At 47.5% G+C, this 22,402-nt stretch overlaps 1 protein-coding gene across 6 annotated transcripts in view; it reads right to left on the bottom strand.

The window, feature by feature from the left end:
- armc3 (armadillo repeat containing 3) overlaps window positions 1-22,402 on the bottom strand; it is a 350,931-nt gene that overhangs the window by 263,533 nt on the left and 64,996 nt on the right. For all 6 annotated transcript variants that reach the window (XM_070881406.1, XM_070881407.1, XM_070881408.1 and 3 more), the window contains exon 5: window positions 7,317-7,385. In XM_070881406.1, coding sequence (XP_070737507.1) covers window positions 7,317-7,385 — 69 coding nt within the window. The remainder of the gene's footprint in view (window positions 1-7,316; window positions 7,386-22,402) is intronic.

Below are 22,402 nucleotides of genomic sequence, written 5' to 3'. Positions count from 1 at the left end.
AGAATTGCATTAGACTTCCATTTTCTCCCTTTTGACTTTGAAAGAATTAAGCTTCATGATGCATATTCTATGTCTTCTTGACTCAGAGAAACATAGAAAATAGGTGCAGGAGTAGGCCATGCGGCCCTTCGAGCCTGCACCACCATCCAATGAGTTCATGGCTGAACATGCAACTTCAGTACCACATTCCTGCTTTCTTGCCATACCCCTTGATCCCCCTAGTAGTAAGGACTACGTCTAACTCCTTTTTGAATATATTTAGTGAATTGGCCTCAACAACTTCCTGTGGTAGAGAAGAAGTTTCTCCTCATCTCGGTCTTAAATGCTTACCCCTTATCCTTAGACTGTGACCCCTGGTTCTGGACTTCCCCAACATTGGGAACATTCTTCCTGCATCTAACCTGTCTAAACCCGTCAGAATTCTGAACGTTTCTATGAGATCCCCTCTCATTCTTCTGAACTCCAGTGAATACAAGCCCAGTTGATCCAGTCTTTCTTGATATGTCAGTCCCGCCATCCCGGGAATCAGTCTGGTGAACCTTCGCTGCACTCCCTCAATAGCAAGAATGTCCTTCCTCAAGTTAGGAGACCAAAACTGTACACAATACTCCAGGTGTGGCCTCACCAAGGCTCTGTACAACTGTAGCAACACCTCCCTGCCCCTGTACTCAAATCCCCTCGCCATGAAGGCTAACATGCCATTTGCTTTCTTCACCGCCTGCTGTGCCTGCATGCCAACCTTCAATGACTGATGTACCATGACACCTAGGTCTCATTGCACCTCCCGTTTTCCTAATCTGTCACCATTCAGATAAGAGCCTGTCTCTCTGTTTTTACCACCAAAGTGGATAACCTCACATTTATCCACATTATACTTCATCTGCCATGCATTTGTCCACTCGCCTAACCTATCCAAGTCACTCTGCAGCCTCATAGTATCCTCCTCGCAGCTCACACTGCCACCCAATTTAGTGTCATCCGCAAATTTGGAGATACTACATTTAATCCCCTCGTCTCAATCATTAATGTATAATGTAAACAGCTGGGGCCCCAGCACAGAACCTTGCGGTACCCCACTAGTCACTGCCTGCCATTCTGAAAAGTCCCCATTTACTCCTACTCTTTGCTTCCTGTCTGCCAACCAGTTTTCAATCCACGTCAGCATACTACCCCCAGTCCCATGTGCTTTAACTTTGCACACTAATCTCTTGTGTGGGACTTTGTCGAAAGCCTTCTGAAAGTCCAAATACACCACATCAACTGGTTCTCCCTTGTCCACTCTACTGGAAACATCCTCAAAAAATTCCAGAAGATTTGTCAAGCATGATTTCCCTTTCACAAATCCATGCTGACTTGGACCTATCATGTCACCTCTTTCCAAATGCGCTGCTATGACATCCTTAATAATTGATTCCATCATTTTACCCACTACCGATGTCAGGCTGACCGGTCTATAATTCCCTGTTTTCTCTCTCCCTCCTTTTTTAAAAAGTGGGGTTGCATTGGCTACCCTCCACTCCATAGGAACTGATCCAGAGTCTATGGAATGTTGGAAAATGACTGTCAATGCATCCGCTATTTCCAAGGCCTTCAATCCCATCAATTTCCCGACTAATAAGGATTTCCCTCAGTTCCTCCTTCTTACTAGACCCTCTGACCCCTTTTATATCCGGAAGGTTGTTTGTGTCCTCCTTAGTGAATACCGAACCAAAGTACTTGTTCAATTGGTCTGCCATTTCTTTGTTACCAGTTATGACATCCCCTGATTCTGACTGCAGGGGACCTACGTTTGTCTTTACTAACCTTTTTCTCTTTACATATCTATAGAAGCTTTTCCAGTCCATTTTAATGTTCCCTGCAAGCTTCCTCTCGTACTCCATTTTCCTTGCCCTAATCAAACCCTTTGTCCTCCTTTGCTGAGTTCTAGATTTCTCCCAGTCCCCGGGTTTGCTGCTATTTCTGGCCAATTTGTATGCCACTTCCTTGGCTTTAATACTATCCCTGATTTCCCTTGATAGCCACGGTTGGGCCTCCTTCCCTTTTTTATTTTTACGCCAGACAAGGATGTACAATTGTTGTAGTTCATCCATGCGGTCTCTAAATGTCTGCCATTGCCCATCCACTGTCAACCCCTGAAGTATCATTCGCCAATCTATTCTAGCCAATTCACGCCTCATACCTTCAAAGTTACCCTTCTTTAAGTTCTGGACCATCGTCTCTGAATTAACGGTTTCCTTCTCCATCCTAATGTAGAATTCCACCATATTATGGTCACTCTTCCCCAAGGGGCCTCACACAACGAGATTGCTAATGAATCCTCTCTCATTACACAACACCCAGTCTAAGATGGCCTCCCCCCTAGTTGGTTCCTCAACATATTGGTCTAGAAAACCATCCCTTATGCACTCCAGGAAATCCTCCTCCACTGTATTGTTTCCAGTTTGGTTAGCCCAATCTATATGCATATTAAAGTCACCCATGATAACTGCTGCACCTTTATTGCATGCACCCCTAATTTCCTGTTTGGTGCCCTGCCCAACATCACTACCACTGTTTGGTGGTCTGTACACAACTCCCACTAGCGTTTTCTGCCCCTTGTTATTCCGTAGCTCCACCCATACCGATTCCACATCATCCAAGCTAATGTCTTTCCTTACAATTGCATTAATTTCCTCTTTAACCAGCAACGCCACCCTGCCTCCTTTTCCTTTCTGTCTATCCTTCCTAAATGTTGAATACGCTGGGATGTTGAGTTCCCAGCCTTGGTCACCCTGGAGCCATGTCTCCATGATGCCAACCACATCGTATCCGTTAACTGCTATCTACACAGTTAATTCGTCCACCTTATTCTGAATACTCCTCGCATTGAGGCACAAAGCCTTTAGGCTTGCCTTTTTAACACACTTAGACCCTTTCGAATCTTGCTGCAGAGTGGCCCTTTTTGTTTTTTGCCTTGAGTTTCTCTGCCCTCCACTTTTACTCATCTCCTTTCTATCTTTTGCTTCTGTCTCCATTTTGTTTCCCTTTGTCTCCCTGCATTGGTTCCCATCCCCCTGCCATATTAGTTTAACTCCTCCCCAACAGCACTAGCAAACACTCCTCCTCGGACATTGGTTCCAGTCCTGCCTAGGTGCAGACCGTCCAGTTTGTACTGGTCCCACCTCCCCCAGAACCGGTTCCAATGCCCCAGGAATTTGAATCCCTCCCTGCTGCATAACTGCTCAAGCCACGAATTCATCTGAGCTATCCTGCGATTCCTACTCTGACTAGCACGTGGCACTGGTAGCAATCCCAAGATTACTACTTTTGAGGTCCTACTTTTTAAATTTAGCTCCGAGGCTCCTTAAATTCGTCTCGTAGGACCTCATCCCGTTTTTTACCTATATCGTTAGTACCAATGTGCACCACGACAACTGGCTGTTCGTCCTCCCTTTTCAGAATGTCCTGCACCCGCTCCGAGTCATCTTTGACCCTTGCACCAGGGAGGCAACATACTATCCTGGAGTCTCGGTTGCGGCCGCAGAAACGCCTATCTATTCCCCTTACAATTGAATCCCCTATCACTCTCGCTCTCCCAATCTTTTTCCTGCCCTCCTGTACAGCAGAGCCAGCCACGGTGCCATGAACTTGGCTGCTGCTGCTCCCCCCTGATGAGTCATCCCCCTCAACAGTACTCAAAGCGGTGTATCTGTTTTGCAGTGGGATGATCGCAGGGGACCCCTGCACTACCTTCCTTGCACTGCTCTTCCTGTTGGTCTTCCATTCCCTATCTGGCTGTGGACCCTTTGCCTGCGGCAAGACCAACTCACTAAACGTGCTATTCACGTCATTCTCAGCATCGTGGATGCTCCAGAGTGAATCCACCCTCAGCTCCAATTCTGCAACGCGGTCCGTCAGGAGCTGGAGGCGGATACACTTCCCACAGATGTAGTCGTCAGGGACACCGGAAGTGTCCCTGAGTTCCTACATAGTACAGGAGGAGCATATCAAGTGTGCGAGCTCTCCTGCCATGACTTGACCCTTAGATTAACTTAAATTGGCAACAACAATGCTAAAAGTTACTCACTGATCTAGAAGAGAAAAAAGAAAAACTACTTACCAATCACCAGCCAATCACTTACCCCCTTGGCTGTGACATCACCTTTCTATTTCTTTCTACTTCTTTTTTGCCTTCCTCCTGTAGCTACACAAGCCACGCCTCTCGCCGACGCTGCCCGACTCCTTGTCTCGCGGCCTTTTGTAGGCCTCCACGCACCCCGGACTGTCGCCTCTCGCCGACGCTGCCTGACTCCTGATCTCGCGGCCTTTTGTAGGCCTCCACGCACCCCGGACTGTCGCCTCTCGCCGACGCTGCCCGACTTCTGATCTCGCGGCCTTTTGTAGGCCTCCACACACCCCGGACTGTCGCCTCTCCCTCCAAAATTTCGCATAAAAACAATGGTGTCTTTCTGTGCCGATTTTTTAATGTGCACTGATTTTTCTTAAGTGCCCAGAAGATTTTTTGGAAGTGGTCACATAGCCATCCTAGGAAATATGTAAGTTGGCCAAACTTGCTTATATCTGAAAAATTGGCGCAGACATCAGGTTACAAAAAAATACTAATGTAAAAAAAATCAGAACTTAGTTACGCTGGCGCAGAAACTTTAGGGAAACTTGGATATTTTAATTTACTGTAAAAAAAAATGGAGCAGGTAACTGTGGAAAATTGAGCCCCAAAATTCTATCTTCTCCACTCCATTCCCACTCTGACCTCTTCATCCTCGGCCTCCTGCATTGTTCCAATGAAGCTCAATGCAAGCTCGAGGAACAGCATTCCATCTTTCGTTTCGGCACTTTATAGCCTTCTGGACTCAACATCGAGTTCAACAATTTCAGAATGTAGCCACTGCCAATCTTTGCGCCCCCCGCCCCCCTCAGAGCCTGTTTCTTTCTTTCTTTTTTTCTCCTCGTCTTTAATGGTAGCTGGTCATTATCCCACCTTTCACACCCTATCCTGACTAATGTTATTCTAACTCCTGGCGTTCCCATTTGAATTTGGGCCATCATCCCTTTTGTCTCTCTAATCTCTCCGGTCTTCCAGCCTATCACAGACCTTTCCTTTTGTTCTTTCTTCCCTCCCCCTTTCAGTGCTTGTTAAGAATCTGTTCTTTCCGAACACTCTCCAGTTCTGACGAAGGGTCATCGACCCGAAACGTTAACTCTGCTTTCCACAGATGCTGCCTGACCCGCTGAGATTTCCAGCATTTTCTGTTTTTATTCCAGATTCCAGATCCGCAGTATTTTGCTTTTGCAAAAATCTATCTATCTCAGTCCAGTTAAGTTTCTGGTCAATTGTGACCCCCCCAGCATGTTGATGGTGGGGAATTCGGCAATAGTAATGCTATTAAATGTCAAGGGCTGGTGATTAGCCTTTCTCTTGTTGGAGATTGCCATTACCTGGCACTTGTGTGATGAAATTGTTGCTTGCCACTTATCAGCCCAAGCCTGAATATCATCCAGGTCTTGCTGCATGCAGCCTTAGACTGCTTCATTATCTGGGGAGCTGCGAATGGAACTGAACACTGTGCAATCATCAGCAAATATCCTCACTTATGACTTTATGATGGAGGGAAGGTCATTGATAAAGCAGCTGAAAATGGTTGAGCCCAAGACACTGCCCTGAGAAACTCCTGCAATGATGTCCTAAGCTGAGATGATTGACCTTCAACAACCACAACTATCTTCCTTTTTGCTAGGTATGACTCCAACCAGTGGAAAGTTTTCTCCCTGATTTCCATTGACTTCAATTTTACAAGTTAGTGCCGTATGACTTGTGGGTCATTGATATTTAATTGTGTCACCAGGTAGCTAGTAGGTTCCCGTCTCCCCGGGAACGCCATAATGCCACTGGTTTCTAACGCCTCCTCTTCTGCAGTTGTGAGCTGGAAAATCTGTAGAGGCCCATCTCTTGTTCTTTTCTTCTCCCTTGTGTTCTGTGCTCTCTTATCTTGCAACAAAGAACAGACCTATGACTGACTGTAATGGCACGTGTTCACCTGATGGATGCAGTGCATTTGGTGCGGGTGACTATCTGGGAAAGGCATCAACGTGCATAAGGATCAGGATGAGTGGCAGTGGTGGATGGATAGATGGAGATGTAAGGAAGTGCATAGAAAGAGAAGGATGGGTGTGCTTGCAATGTAAATGGGTGTGAGGAATGATGTGATGGAGTAGCTTGACAAGGCAGAGTGATGGAGTGGGATGATGTGCACAGCAGGATGTAGGAAAATGTGCAACTGTACTCACCTTTCCACATCTGGTTAGGTCATTAAAGCACTTCCCGCACTAAATCCATGAGAGTGGAATAGCGTTCCTGCTGCTGACCTCCAGGTCCACCTCGAGCCATGACTTCTTGGTGTCAGCAACAGGTTTCTTCCTACTATTGCTGGGGAAGAGTATCTCTCTCCGGCTCTTCAATGACCCCAGCAGCACATCAAACGAGGCAGCTTTTGCCTGTCTGGAATGCACTCTTAAACTTCCTCTTCTGTTGCATCCAACTCCAATACCTCCAAATTCAATCTTCGGATTAGTCCATTAAATACTGGAGTTGAGATCATGTCATGCCTGCTGCCGCGCACTGGACGCCAAACCCTGTCGTAAAATTCTAACGAGCGTGCGGAGTTAAAAAGCTACTGACAGATGCGCTGAACTTTCTTCTGTGTTTCACACATAATAGCAGACCTCCCGCTCCCAACGTGTCTCCAAGTTCATATTCTAACAATATATTTAACTATATAAAAATGTCTTTAAGCCAGGGGTGATAAATATTTGGAATGATCTGCCAGGTATCAGTACAATAAAAACTATTCAGGAGTTCAAGATACAGCTGGGTGTTAGACTGGGCAAGTTAAAATATGAGATGGGCTGACTATCTTTGATTTTTCCTTATCTTCTTGTAAATCATTCTAGTAGCTCTACTCCAGTCTATCCTGCATCAACAAGTGGAATGAAAGGCTGCACAGAAGATCCATGTAAATAAAAATATGGGTATTATAAAAAGTAAAACTTTAGAGGTTGATAATTGTATAGCTTTGACTACAACTTTTTTTTAAAACATGGAGCAGAATCTGTTTAAAATGAGTTTGAGAGTCAAAAAGTACTAATTAGTAACAAAAGCAGTCTAGATTATAATTTTGTAGGTAATGTCAACAAGTTTTAACTGGCAGAGCAATAGATTATTTAACATAAGCAATTATCTGAACATTCTCTCTCTGGAATTTTTTTCTCAGAATTATGCTATCTGTGGATTCCTAATAATAAGTGAAATTTAAAATTACCATCTGGAGCTAGACATGCAATAATTGATGGTAGAAAATCCAACTGCCTCATTGATTTTCGAACTTCACCTAAAAAGAAAAGAAAACATCAGCATCAAGAAAAATACATGAACTGCTTTAAGTATTCTTGCTCACTTTACCAAAGCATAACTGTTGCAACCAAAGGTTACTTAAATCAAAGGTGTTACAAATGATCAAAAAGAGATAAAGGGGGGGGGGGATATGAACGGGGAGCAGCCCATGGGTTAAGGTGGTGGGTTAAAGTGGCCGAAAATGTGATCGCTTTCGGATTACACATTGACTTCTGGGTTTAGCTCAGGCTCATTCGGCAGGTTGCGTGTAATCTCCTCCAGAGTGGGAGGTTACCAATTTAAATATGTTAATCACTCCATTGTAGCGATATTTCAATGTAGAAGTGAATTTAACGGCACTTCCATGGGTTTCCCAGGCTTCATGAAACTAGCCATTGAAACCAAAGCGAGAACAAAATGGCAATTCATGGGGCTCATTAAAAGTCAAGTAAATACTGCAATAAATGCTTGGTGCTCACAGCTGCTTTCTTACCTACTACTGAGAAAGGGTTTGTTCAGAGTACTTGTGGTCACTGTCATAGGCAGTCCCGCGATTTTCGAGGAAGACTTGCTTCCACTTCAAAAGTAACTTCTCAGGTGACTGAACAGTCCAATTCGGGAATTACGCTCCTTCCGCTGCCTCCACTTGTTTTCTGCATGCTCTTGGCGATGAGACTCGAGGTGCTCCCCGATCCTCTTCCTCCACTTAGGGCGGGGTCTATGGCCAGGGACTCCCAGGTGTCGGTGGGGATGTTGCACTTTATCAAGGAGGCTTTGAGGATGTCCTTGAAACATTTCCTCTGTCCACCTGTGGCTCGCTTGCCGTGTAGGAGCTCCGAGTAGAATGCTTGCTTTGGGAGTCTTGTGTCCGGCATGCGGACAATGTGGCCCGCCCAATGGAGCTGGTTGAGTGTCATCAGTGCTTCGATGCTGGGGATGTTGACCTGATCAAGAACACTGACGTTGGTGCGTCTGTCCTCCCAAGGGATTTGCAGGATCTTGCAGAGGCATCATTGGTGGTATTTCTCCAGTGCTTTGAGGTGTCTACTGTATACAGTCCACGTCTCTGAGCCATATAGGAGAGCGGTTATCACTAAAGCCCTGCAGACCATAAGCTTGGTGCCAGATTTGAGGGCCTGGTCTTCAAACATTCTCTTCCTCAGGCAAATGAAGGCTGAGCTGGCACACTGGAGGAGTGTTGGGCCTCATCATCGATGTCTGCCCTTGCTGATAGTAGACTCCCGAGGTATGGAAAATGGTCCACGTTGTCCAAGGCCGAGCCATGGATTTTGATGACCAGGGCGCAGTGCTGTGTGGCGGGGTCAGGTTGGTGGAGGACCTTTGCCTTATGGATGTTTAGCATAAGGCCCGTGCTTTCATATGCCTCGGTGAAGGTGTTGATGATGGCTTGGAGTTCGGCCTCTGAGTGTGCGCAGACGCATTAAACATTGATTCTGGAGACCTTGCCCAGTGAGTACTGAAGGGCACCTACAGATTTGGCCAAGCATTGAAGTGCATCTTGATCATGCAGAATGCTTGCTCAATGACGCATCTAGTTATCAAATGACTTTCGTTGTACCCCTCTTGGGCTTCATTAGTTGGGTTTTTCATGGGTGTCATCAGCCAAGTTTTAGAGGGTATCCTTTGTCTCCTAGCAGGCACCCCTGAAGTCTGCTTGCAGGTCCAAAGGTCAGGGAGAGCTTGGACTGCAGCAGGATGAAAGCATCATGGTAGCTCCCCGGGAATCTGTTGCACAACTGCTTAAACTTTTTCTTGTGGTTGCACATTAATGGGAGTGGAACCCCTTGTGATGCGCAGACTGCCACGTGTGTGCAGTCGATGATGCCCTGCATCTGTGGGAAGTCAGCTAGATACGAAAACCTGAGCGCTCACTAATTCTGACTTGAGTTATCACAGGCTAAGTTGACAATTGCAGGACCTGGCAAATATCCCATCAGTGACCTGTCTTATGCATTTATGTAAAGGTGACTGGGAGATACTGAACCTCTGTCTAGCAGTGCCCAAGAAGGATTCGGAGGCAAAAGAATTGAGGGCTGTAGTCACTTTCACAGGCACTGGTAATGGATGGCCAGCAGGGAGCAGATCTTTTAGGAGGCTGCAGATCCCTGTCACCACCTGAGGCAAAACCTATGCCTCCGGAAGCACTGCTCTTCTGGGAGGCCTAGGAAGCTAAGCCTCTGCCTGTACACCTGTACACCCAGTTACACGGGTAGTGCATCCTAAGAGTTTGATCTCTCTGCTTCTCCCCTCCCTGCTCACCACCTTTGGGTCTCTTAACTGTTGCTGCTGCTAATGGTCATCTTGCTCATCATTTGAGGTCCAATCTAAGGCAACCAAAGTGCCATGCATCCTGATCTGAGTCTGAAAACCTCCAACGTGTAGACACTAACGTCTCACCACAAGTGATCCTGACCAACGGATCCACCACAGACCCAATCAACGTCCGAACCGGAGCCAAGCAGGGCTGCGCCATCGCGCCAACTCTGTTCTCAATCTTCCTCGCTGCAATGCTCCACCTCCCCGCTGGAGTGGAACTAAACTGTAGAACCAGTGGGAACCTGTTCAACCTTCGTCACCTCCAGGCCAGATCCAAGACCGCCCCTTCCTCTGTTGTCGAACTACAATACGCGGACGTCGCTTGTGTCTGTGCACATTCAGAGGCCAAACTCCAAGTCATTGTCAACATCTTCACCGAGGCATATGAAAGCATGGGCCTTACACTAAACATCCGTAAGACAAAGGTCCTCCATCAACCTGACCCCGCGACACAGCACTGACCCCCCCCCCCCACCCACACCCCTAAATCATCAAGATCCACGGCGCGGCCCTGGACAACATGGACCACTTTCCACACCTTGGGAGCCTATTATCAGCAAGGACAGACATCGACCACGCGGTTCAACACCGCCTCCAGTGCACCAGCGCAGCCTTCGGCGCCTGAGGAAGAGTGTTTTCGAAGATCAGGCCCTCAAATCTGGCACCAAGCTTATGGTCTACAGGGCTGTAGTGATACCCGCCCTCCTGTATGGCTCAGAGACGTGGACCATATACACTAGACACCTCAAAGCACTGGAGAAATACCACCAATGTGATATTTCTCCGCAAGATCCTGCAAATCCCCTGGGAAGATAGACGCACCAACATCAGTGTTTTCGATCAGGCCAACATCCCTAGCATCGAAGCACTGATATCATTTGACCAACTCCATTGGGTGGGCCACATTGTCCGCATGCCAGACACAAAATTCCCAAAGCAAGCGCTCTACTTGGAACTCCTACACGTCAAGCGAGTCACAGGTGGGCAGAGGAAGTGTTTCAAGGACATCCTCAAAGCCTCCTTGATAAAGTGCAACATCCCCACCAACACCTGGGAATCCCTGGCCAAAGACCGCCCTTAGTGGAGGAAGAACATCCGGGAGGGTGCTGAGCACCTCGAGTCTTGTCACCGAGAGCATGCAGAAAACAAACACAGGCAGAAGAGTTGCAGGAGGAACAAGATGCTGAGCATATATCGTCTGCAAATGAATCCAAAGAGGAGGAAGAACAAGAGAAGGAGAAGGAGGAGTAAGATGGCGACCCCCAATGCAGCACTAGCTGCTCACGTTATTGCCAGGGATGTCAGGGATTCCATTATAGCTGTAAGGTTTAGTTAGTTGCCACCACTGGAGCCCATGTAACAACTACATCCAATGGCCATGCTCATCCCTCACCCCCAATCCCACTGACAAAGCAGTCCTGCTACCAACCACCCATTGCACAATCCCATTGGTCCCCCTCAATTCCTGTCTGTCTATTCATCAACAAACAACTGAAAAGGCGAGTTGCCACCCAGCAACCAGGAATGGGCAACATGGTAAAATGGTGCAAAGTAATACATTTTATTCGATTCTACTAAAGTATGGAAACTTCACAATATATTTTCTCATGCACTGATGTGCATAACCTTGTGCAACTACAAAGCTTTACTCTTTTTTTCCCCCTACCGCTACTATGTAGCACGACCTCCGTGGCTTCAGCAGAGGTAGAAGTAGGCTCCTTAGATACCTGCTGTGACTGCTGAGATGCTCATTGCCGACAAACTCTGGATTTTGGAGCTTGCGAGGGCCCCACCAAAGATTGCTCCACCTGCATCTGTGCAGACTTGGCCATCTGGAGAGGCGGAAGCATGTCGGGTACTGACTGAGGGGTGTGCAACGGGTGAGAAGTGAGGGTGTTTTGAGTGGAGTCCCCTATTTCATGTCCCTTGTCGCCATCATCCCTCTCATGGGCCAGCTGTAATTCACTCCTACCACTCTGCTGGAGACCAACTTGGTGCAGATCAGTGTCACAGTGTAGGACCAAGGCTAAGGTGCCTATCAATCTATTTAAGGCGCCAGACACATTGGCATCTGGAGTCTTGCACAGCTATGGTCAAAGCCTAAATTGATTCATTGGATTGCCACGATTGATGTTCCATGGAGTTGGCCATTCTATCCTTGCAAGATGACATCCTCGCAGTGTCCTGCGATATCAACCCACTCATGCTTGAGGTGAACTCTTCCATTCTCTCTTCAATCATGGACTGTGTATGTGGAAGGCCGTCAGTACATTGCAGATTTTCTGCTGCTGCTCAATGATTATCCTTTTCATCGACGGCCCCTGGGATACAGCATCTGTGTCCATCTGAGCAGAGCTTGGAGAGGGCTGTGCCTTCTGATGTGGAATCTCCATAGTTATCTGTCACCACTGTGTTATTTTTCACTTACCCGGTGAGGCGGGGAGGCGAGCCCTGAGGGGCTCTCGCTTCTGGTCGGAAGCGCCCGGGCGGTAAGGGAATTAAGGGTTACGGGGAGCGGGCGGGTAAGTGGAGCTGAGTCCACGGCCAGATCAGCCATGATCTTATTGAATGGCGGAGCAGGCTCGAGGGGCTAGATGGCCTACTCCTGTTCCTAATTCTTATGTTCTTATGTTCTTATGTCTGCTCTTGTTAACTTGTGAATTGAGAGTCACCAGGTGAAAATCAAAATATCTGTCTTACTGGACCCTCCAAAGTGCGAGTATCTGAGCTGGTGCATGGTAGGCATGAGTCTGGTGCCGGTGCAACCTCTGAAGGAATCAGCTCCTCTGAGGAATTGTCATCCGCGAGGTCCATCGATGGCTACTGCACACATGAAGGCCCTGGTGGAGAGAAAAGATATGAATTAGTATTCGCTAGGTAAGAATATTGGAACTTAGCATTATGATGATCATATTTTACTCACTGCTGAAATCAAGTCAAAATGACGGAGTGTTATATGACATATGGGTCAATGATATTTAATTCTGTCACCAGGTAGCTGGGAAGTCCCCATTACCCCATCTCTGTTGGCTCGGGACGCTGAGACACCACTGATCTCCAGACTTCCTCCTCTGCAGTTGTCAGCTGAGAGATCTGTGGGGTACCGCCTCCTGTTCTCTCCCTCTCCCTTGTGTGTTGAGCCCTCTCTCCTGCAACAGGGAAAGAGTGACTGTAATGGCATTTGTTCACCCAATGGATGCATTGCATTTGGGGAGGGTGAGGGAGAGACATTAAAATGCATAAGGATCAGGGTGACTGGCAGTGGTGTATTTACAGATGGGGATATGAGGAAGTGTATAGAAAGAGATGGGTGCTTGCAAGGTAAGTGGGTATGAGGGGCGATATAATGGAGTAGGTTTGACAAGATGGAGTGGCAGGAAGAACAAAGGGCAAGCAGGTGATGCACACAGCAGGATGTAGGTGAATGTTTAACTGTACTCACTTTTCCTGACCTAGTTAGGTCATTAAAGCGCTTCCTGCACTGAAGCCAGGAGCGTGGCACAATGCTCCTGCTGCTGACCTCCAGGGCCATCTCCAGCCATGTCTTTTTTGTAGCAGCAGCAAGTTTCTTCCTCCCATTGTTCGACAAGAGTATCTCTCTCCAACTCCTCAATACCCCCAACAGTACATCAAGGCAACATCATTAAAGCGGGGCATAGCCTTTGAGCGTCCTGAGTCCATATTCTGCAATTACTTTATCTGAGCCAAATCTCCTGACTCCTCCAATTTCCATCTTTGGATTGGCCCTTTAAATATTCAGTTGAAATTGCATCATATGGCTCCAAACCACACCCATGCCGTGCATTCGACACCAAACCCGGAAGTAAAATTATATTTGCCTGCATTAAGATTCACAGATAGGCACACTGAAATTACTTCCAGGTTTCCCATATGATATCAGACCACCACCAACCACGCGCCCCCCCCCCCCCCCCGCCCCGAACATGTCTCAAAGTTAATATTCGGGCCAAAAAATGTGCGCGCACACAATCAATACTAACCTAATCTAACTATAATTGCATATCACCTAAATATATGAGATCAGCTCAATTTAAAAGAAAGCTCAAAGATAAGATTTTAAAAAATGTTACTAGATAATGAAAGCCAAATGATTTTTCTAAATTACTACTATAAGATAAACAAATTAATAGACTTTACTATACAAATGCTTGTAACTTTTAACTTGTCTACACATCTATTAAGCTGCCTACACTTCCCTTAACTGATGTGTACACTTAGCTGCTGTTACTTTTTCTTGCTTAAAGTCAACTAGGCCAACAGCCAGGATCTGGATGCCGATTTCTAGGTTTCTATATGAAATTGGTCCCTGGCACACCTGTAACCAACATCAAAGTAACTTCCTGATATGTGGGGAGATCCAGTGTTTCATGGTCGAAGAGAGGGAGAAATCAACATTGAAAACCAGGGTATCTCCTACAAATATTTTTTTTTAAATCAAGTTTTAAATATTCTATAAACTGGGGGGTACCTTAAATAAACACAAGGTATAGCAAAAACAGAACCAACAATTCTTTTTGACACATACTTAAAAAAAAAATCAATATAATTTCAATAAATGGGGAACTATTGGTGGAGGCAGAAGGCATTAGGTACTAAATAAGTACTTTGCATCAGTGTTTACCAAAAAAGAGGACTTTGCCAAAGCTATGATAAACAAGGAGGTTACTGGGATACTGGATGAGACAAAAATAGATAAAGAGTTGATACTAGACAGGCTGGCGGTATTTAAAGTACATAAGTTACCTGGTCCAGATGGGATGCACCCTAGGTTGCTGAGGGAAGGGTAGAAATTGCGGCGGTGCTGGCCACAATCTTCCAATCCTCCTTAGATACTGGAGTGGTGTCAAAGGACTGGAGGATTGCAAATGTTTCACCCTTGTTCAAAAAAGGGAGAAGGATAAACCTGGCAAGTACAGGCCTGTCAGTTTAATGTCAATGGTGGGGAGGCTTTTAGAAACAATAATCCAGAACAGCCACTTGGACTAGCATGGACGAATAAAGGATTTGTTAAAGGTAAATTGTGTTTGACTAACTTGATTGAGTTTTTTGATGAGGTAACAGAGAGGGTAGATTAGGGCAGTGAAGTTGATTTGTATATGGACTTTCAAAAGGCAATTGATAAAGTTCCACATGTTAGGTTTGCTACCAAAATTGAAGTCCATGGGATAAAAGGGGTAGTGCAGAAAAACATAAGAATTAGGAGCAGGTGTAGGCCATACAGCCCCTCAAGCTTGCTCCGCCATTCAATAAAATCATGGCTGATATTCGACCTCAGCTCCACTTTCCTGCCCTTATCCCAATATCCCTTGATAGCAGCATGGATACAAAATGGATAAGGGATAGACAACAAAAAGTTGTGGTGAATGGCTGTTTCTCGGACTGGAGGGAGGTATACAGTGGCGTTCCCCAAGGTTCAGTACTGGGAGCACTGCTGTTTTTGATACACATTAATGATTTGACTTGGGGTTATGGGACACAATTTAGAAATTTGCAGACGACACGCAACTTGGAAGTGTAATAAATTGAGGAAGATAATCATAGACTTCAAGAAGACATAGACAGACTGGTGGAATGGGCGGACACATGGCAGATGAAACTCAACACAGAGAAGTGTGAGGTGATACATTTTGGTAGGAAGAATGAGGAGAGACCAAAGACACTAAATGGTATAATTTTGAAGTGGGTGCAAGACTAGGGAGTGTTTGTGCAGAAATCTTTGAAGGTGGCTGGACAGGTTAACAAAGCAGTTAATAAAGAATATGGGATCCTGGGCTTTATAAATAGAGGCACAGGCCCCGATACTGGTGGCCTTGCCGCCTACTGCCGTCAAGTTTTGCCTCCGGTCTCCCCTCTGTGCCAGTTTCCACTTGGGCTGGAGAGGAGCGTAAGTGACCTCCTGCTCTCCGAGCTGCCAGATTGGTGCGGGCAGGAGTCAGCACTAGCAGGGGGAAGGACTACTGTGTGGAGGCTAGTCTAACCCTGACGGCAAGTACGAAGACCTGCAATAAAAGATTAATGAACATCTTTAAATTTTTTTTTAAAAACAGCAACTTACCTGGATGGGGTCCCCTGAAGGTGTTCCTGGTTTTTTTTCCTTTGTAATAATTTTTATTTTCAGGTCTTCCACCCTCCCTGGGCCCGACTCCATCCTTGGCGGCGCTTGGGCGGCAAGAGCCTTTGCTGCCGAGATTGAGAGCTCCCACCCGCTGCCGCCCAGATTGACGGCATAAGCTGTTATTTTGCTGCCGGTCTCGGCAACCTTTTGGACGGCACTTGGGTTTCACCAATTTCGGGCCCATTGAGTACAAAAGCCAGGAAGATATGCTGAACCTATATAAAGCACTAGTTTGACTCAGCTGGAGCATTGCATCCAATTCCGGGCATCACACTTTAGGAAGGACATGAAGGCTTTGAAGAGGATACAGAAGAGATTTATTAGAATGGTTCCAGGGATGAGGAATTACAGTTATGTGGATAGACTAGAGAAGCTGGGGTTGTTCTCCTTGGAGCAGAGAAAGCTGAGGAGATTTGATGAAGGATTTAAATAGAATAGTACAGCACTGAAGGAGGTTATTCGGCCCATCGAGTCTGCGCCGGCTCTTTCGAAGATCAATCCAGTTAGTTCCATTCCCTCACAATTTTTTCTCCTGGGTATTTTATTGAGCAAGGATATTAAGGGATATGGAGCAAGACGGGTAAATGGAGCTGAGGTGCATATTAGCCAAGTTCTAATTGAATGGCAGAGCTGGCTCACGGGACTGAATGGCCCAGTCCTGCTCCTATGTTCCCTAGCCCCACTTCTTCCCCCACCTCCCCCCCAAAAAAAGGAAATCGCAAACTTTTATCGATTCCCCCTTCTCCATTCCTGAGTTACCTTGCTGGGGACCATTTCTGTGGGACCCAAGTTCAAATCTGGGCTATTATTTCTCATTTACATTTTTTGGACTAAGTTTCCTGATTCACGTTGAAATAATGACCTGTATTTGATCCTCTTACTTTTTTTAATTGTAAATTCTTATCAATTTAGGTAGATGCCAAAATTATACATTACTAGTGGACAGGAACAGTAATACAAAAACACTATTTTAGACACAATTGTTGGACTGCCCACAAGCTCTATAAAATGAATGCCATGATTATATTGAGATCTGGCATCATAATATGGCAATAATGTATTGAATCCACCTGGGCAGTTTTGAGTAGTATTACCGGGAGATCTTGCTGGGGCCGTATCCGTATGTGCAATTTCCCTCATTCAGAGTAATTTGCTGAATTGAAATAGGGCAACAATTGAGTGAGGTATGGTATGGGGAGGGGCTGCAATTGGATGGAGTTCAACATCACACCTGCTGGCAGGTTATATTGGTCTGAATCAATAATGACATTTAACCACCAATTTGGTCTCCTTCTCTGCTGTACTATTCTATGATTTCCTAATTTCACAACACCTAATTAGTTAACCTTTGAGCTCTTTCATAAAATCCACTAGTAATATCACAGACTAGTTGACTGCAATTATTTCTTCTACTATAAAGATGAAGCATTCCGAGGATACGAGAGCATGGGCCTTACACTAAACATCCGTAAGACAAAGGTTCTCTACCAACCTGCCCCTGCCACACAGTACTGCCCTGATTATCAAGATCCATGACATGGCCTTGGACAACGTGAACCACTTTCCATACCTCGGGAGCTTGCTGTCAACAAAGGCAGACATCGACGATGAAGTCCAACACCGCCTTCAGTGTGCCAGTGCAGCCGCCGGTCGCCTGAGGAAGAAGGTGTTTGAAGACCAGGACCTCAAACCCAGCAGCAAGCTTATGGTCTACAGAGCAGTAGCGATACCCACCCTCCTATATGCTTCAGAGACATGGACTACGTACAACAGGCACCTCAAAACACTGGAGAAGTATCACCAACGCTGCCTCCACAAGATCCTGCAAATTCATTAGCAGGATAGGCACACCAATGTCAGTGTTCTTGCTCAGGCCAACATACCCAGAACGGAGCATAGATCAAGCTCAATCAGCTCCAATGGACGGGCCACATCGTCCACATACTCCCAAAACAAGCACTCTATGCAGAACTCTGACACGGTAAGCAAGTCCCAGGTGGGCAGAGGAAACGCTTCAGGGACACCCTCAAAGCCTCCTTGAAAAAAAGTGTAACATCCCCACCAACACCTGGGAATCCCTGGCCCAAGACCGCTCAAAATGGAGAAGCATCCGGGAAGGTGCCGAACACCTCGAGTTTCTTCACCGGGAGCACGTGAAAGCCAAGCGCAAACAGTGGAAGGAGCGCACGACAAATCAAGCACCCCACCCACCCACCTGTCCCTTCAACCACCGTCTGCCCGCCTACGACAGAGACTGTAGGTCCTGCATTGGACTCAGTCACCTGAGAACTCATATTAATGTGGAAGCAAGTCATCCTCGACTCTGAGACACTGCCTAAGAAGAAGAGAGGAACATCTAACCTGCTAAACAAATGGAATATATAATAGGAAGCTGTTAAAAAACCTATTATATTGTTTTTTTAAAAATCCTTTGTCTCACAAAAATTGGTTTTAAATGTGCACACAAGACCAGGGGTGAACTGGCTGCACCGAAAGGCAATGGGAATCCCATGTAGAAACTACGGGGGCAAAATTGGGCTCTTGTGCGCCTGCCGTGAGCACCTGCGGGGGTCGCTAATGGGGCAAAAATGGGGTTTTGCCCAGGTGCAGCGAGTACAGCAATCTCGCGAAATTGGGCAGGGGTTTTGCGGAGGCGCTACTCCTGCCACTAGCGCCCGCTTGGCTGCGCTCAGCGGTGATGATGTCATCGCCATGTGCAGTGCCCCATGACCGCGCCAGAAGAAAATTTCGGCCACGCACCCTCACGTACTACCTGTCGCTGACAACGACAGCTTCAGCTATTGAGTTGCAGTCGGGAATTGGCTGGAAGAGTGCTATTTAAAGACGCCATTAAAGTCGGTCATTACTCTTTGCAGCTTGCTAATACATAACCAGAGTGGATGTTGGACAGATTTGAGCAATTTTCCCTTCAAGGATTGTTCTGCCTCTTAACCATTCAATCATTTCTTCGTTTCATTTAGGGCAGATTGGAAATGACAACATTTATATAGTTTCATAGGAGCGGTGTTGGCACTCGACCTCCTGCTCAGACGTTACTGTCGGAGGTTACTTAGGCGGAAACAAATGCAGGGAGCAAGACAGCAAAATCTAGCCGCTGCTTTGATTGCTCTGGAGGAGTGCTCCAGTACTCGCCTGAGCAGGTGCTCCTATTCTGCGAGGGTGGCCGCAACCATCTCATCAGATTTCGGTTCCAATGAATTCCATCCCCAATCACCACATCAATTTGCCCTTATATACCAAAGCTCCAAAAATGAAATGAGAGACAACTGCAAAGATGAAACATTCCAATCAAAATTGATGTAATACAATTAACTTCATCATCATCATCATAGGCAATCCCTCGGAGTCGAGGATAACTTCCTTCCACTCTAAAAGTAAGTTCTCAGGTGACTAAGGAGCCCAATGCGGGACCTACAGTCTCTGTTATAGGTGGGACAGACAGTGATTGAAGGAAAAGGTGATATGGGAGCCTGCATTGATGCACACTCCTTCCGCTGTCTGCGCTTCATTTCTGCTTGTTCTCGGCGATGGGACTCGACGTGCTCAGTGCCCTTCCGGATGCTCTTCCTCCACTTTGGACGGTCTTGGGCCAAGGATTCCCAGGAGTCGGTGGAGATGTTGCACTTTATCAAGGGGGCTTTGAGGGTGACCTTGAAGCGTTTTCTTTGCCCACCTGGGACTCGCTTTCCGTGTAGGAGTTCCGAGTAGTGCGCATACTTTGGGAGTCTCGTGACGGGCATGCGGATGATGTGGCCCGTCCAACGGAGCTGATTGAGCATGGTTAATGCTTCGATGCTGAGGATGTTGGCCTGAGGAAGAACACTGATGTTGGTGCGGCTGTCCTGCCAATGAATTTGCAGGATCTTGCGGAGGCAATACTGGTGGTACTTCTCAAGCGCTTTGAAGTGTCTGCTGTATATAGTCCATATCTCGGAGCCATATAGGAGGGCGGGTATCACTACAGCACTGTAGACCATGAGCTTGGTGCCGGGTTTGAAGTCCTGCTCTTCAAACATTCTCTTCCTCAGGCGACTGAAGGCTGTGCTGGCGCACTGAAGGCAGTGTTGGACCCCGTCGTCAATATGTGCTCTTGGTGACAGTAGGCTCCCGAGGTATGGAAAATGGTCCACGTTGTCCAAGAACTCAAGATGGCCTACGGGATCGCAGCACCCTAAGGAGCTTTCATCCTTCACTCTTTCTCCCCCAATCTGCCCACCCCACTGTTTAAGCTTCCCCTGGTCCCAATAGTGGGTGCATTGCTTACCCCTAAAGTGTATTCCTTACCCCTAAAATCCGTGCTGCAAGGACAGCTACCTGATCCAGTGCCCATCCCCCAACCATGCCTGCTCCTTACCTCCATCTGTGAGTGCCGGATTTACCATCCAGATCGACCTTCCTGCTGCCAAGACTTTTCACCTGGATCTTCCTGCTACCAAGACTTTCGCTCCCCCACTGGATGTGGCCACTTCTGCTCCACTCGATCCTCAACGGCGTCCGGTGAGCCTCCGACCAGCTCCGTCCACAGGTTTGGGACCTACCTTCTCTCTCCGCCCTCGCACTCGAACCCGGCGACGTTCTAGTCTTTACCCTCTCTATCCGCCCTCGCAACCGGCTCCGTTGGCACTTCGGCTCTACCCACACCCGACTCCACGACGCTCTGGCCTTCCTCCAGCCGCTGGTCTCACTCAACTGCGGAGCACCTGTCGAGCACGTGGTGTATGCCATGGCAGTGGCCACTCTGACCTCTCCTCCTCCCATGGTGGATCTCTGGCCATCCTAATGCCTGCCCTCAGCCAGGAACTAATACCTAGGAGAGGGAAACATTACCTCAAATCTCTCACCCCCACTTTCCATATCTTGGATCTCTCACTGTATCATAATGTATTTAAAAATCACCGTTGTGCATTTCCATACATATCTTCTTCGCTTTAACTATACTAGTGCGCCTCTGTAGTGTGGCTGCAGCAAGTCTGGTGGAAGGCTGCTGTGTGTCAGGGCCAGAGACTACAGATGGCCTGCAGGATGCCCTCGACCTGCTATGAGCCTGGAAGGCCCAGCTGTAGAGTGCATCACCTGAGGCTGGGCGACGGCAGTCTTGGCTGGCTGGGTAACAGGCAACGACAAGTGCAATGACGGAGTGGCAGTGGTGGGATCAGGAAAGCTGTCATCGTGACAGCACCTCAAAATCCCCACCGATCTGCTGCAGCACAGATTGATGGGCTGTTGCGACAATGTGAGATCCCCGGTGGACTGTGGTGGACCCAGCGGTGATGGCAGCAGTCAGAGCTTGCGTGGCATCCAGCTGAGACTGCGTGAGAGCAGACTGAGACTCGATGCCAGCAGTCACTGACTGCATGACACCAGTCAGACCATGCGTGGCATCAAGCTGAGACTGCATGAGGGCAATCTGAGCTTCCATGCCACCAACCACTGTCTGCATTACAGCACCAAGACGTTGCGTTGCTTCCGCCTGTGCTGCAATGGAAACTGCCACATCGCCCATGACAAGTGTCATGAGGTCTGGATCCGCATGGTCTCTCTTGGAGTCCACCATTGTCTGCAGACTGGCAATGATGGACTCCATAGTGTGCACAGAGCTCTGTGCAATGCTAGAGGCAGACTCCTTCACGCTCCTTACCACTGCCAAGAGGGTTTTGGGCACCCTTGCCATTGCAACTATCACAGCCATCACCCTTTTTGTGAATGCCTCCCCATTGAGGTCTTCATCTGAGTCCTGTGCAGCAGAATTCGTGCGCAAACTCACGCCCCCCCCGCCCCCCGGGGAGATGACTCCCAAGGTTCCCTTTTCCCTTGGCCTTGCTGCAGCCCGCTAGGCCCTGTGCATCACCCAGTGCAGACACCTCTACTAACTTAACCTCTAACGAACGTGTAGTGCCAGTATCTGAGCAGATGCCTGTGGGTGAGAGGTGCAATGACGCTGTGCTTGGCTCCTCCTCCTCCTCTCCCTCCTGACTATGCTGGGGGCGGGGGGGGCCTCAGGTACAGGCTGCACATCTGCTGGCTGGTTATCTGAAAGCATAAAAGATACAAGATTCGCGTTAGGTGAGAGCAGGGGGACAGGAATAGAGCAAGGAAGGCAGACAGTATCAGGAGCTGGAAAGTGATGAAGCCTTCTGGTGAGAGGGAGAAGTGGAATAGGAAAAGGAGAGGGGATAAAGATACTGTTCTTGTCTCCGCTAGCCACAGCGCCCTCAATCTACGGGCCAATGAGCCGCAGCACTCACTCCTCATGGTCAGTGAGCTCGCGCAGTTGAGGTTCCCCCTCCTCCCCTCGAGTCCGCTGCTGCTCCCTCCTATTATGTGCCATCTTGGCCTGCAAAAGAAAGGAACTTGTGTGATGTGCCTGCCATGGTTGAATAGCTGTGAATGTAGGCAAGGTGTGAGATGAGAATGTGAATGTGAGTAGCTGCAGATGCTTGATGGTCGAGTGGTGGGGGCGTGCTGCTTTGCACAGTGTGCACAGACAGAGGTTCAGAGGCTGGTATTTAGGAGATATGGAA

Source organism: Pristiophorus japonicus, chromosome 5 (genome assembly GCF_044704955.1).
Source record: "Pristiophorus japonicus isolate sPriJap1 chromosome 5, sPriJap1.hap1, whole genome shotgun sequence".
Lineage (NCBI taxonomy): Eukaryota > Metazoa > Chordata > Chondrichthyes > Pristiophoridae > Pristiophorus > Pristiophorus japonicus.
This window is presented reverse-complemented; position numbering and strand designations above follow the sequence as displayed.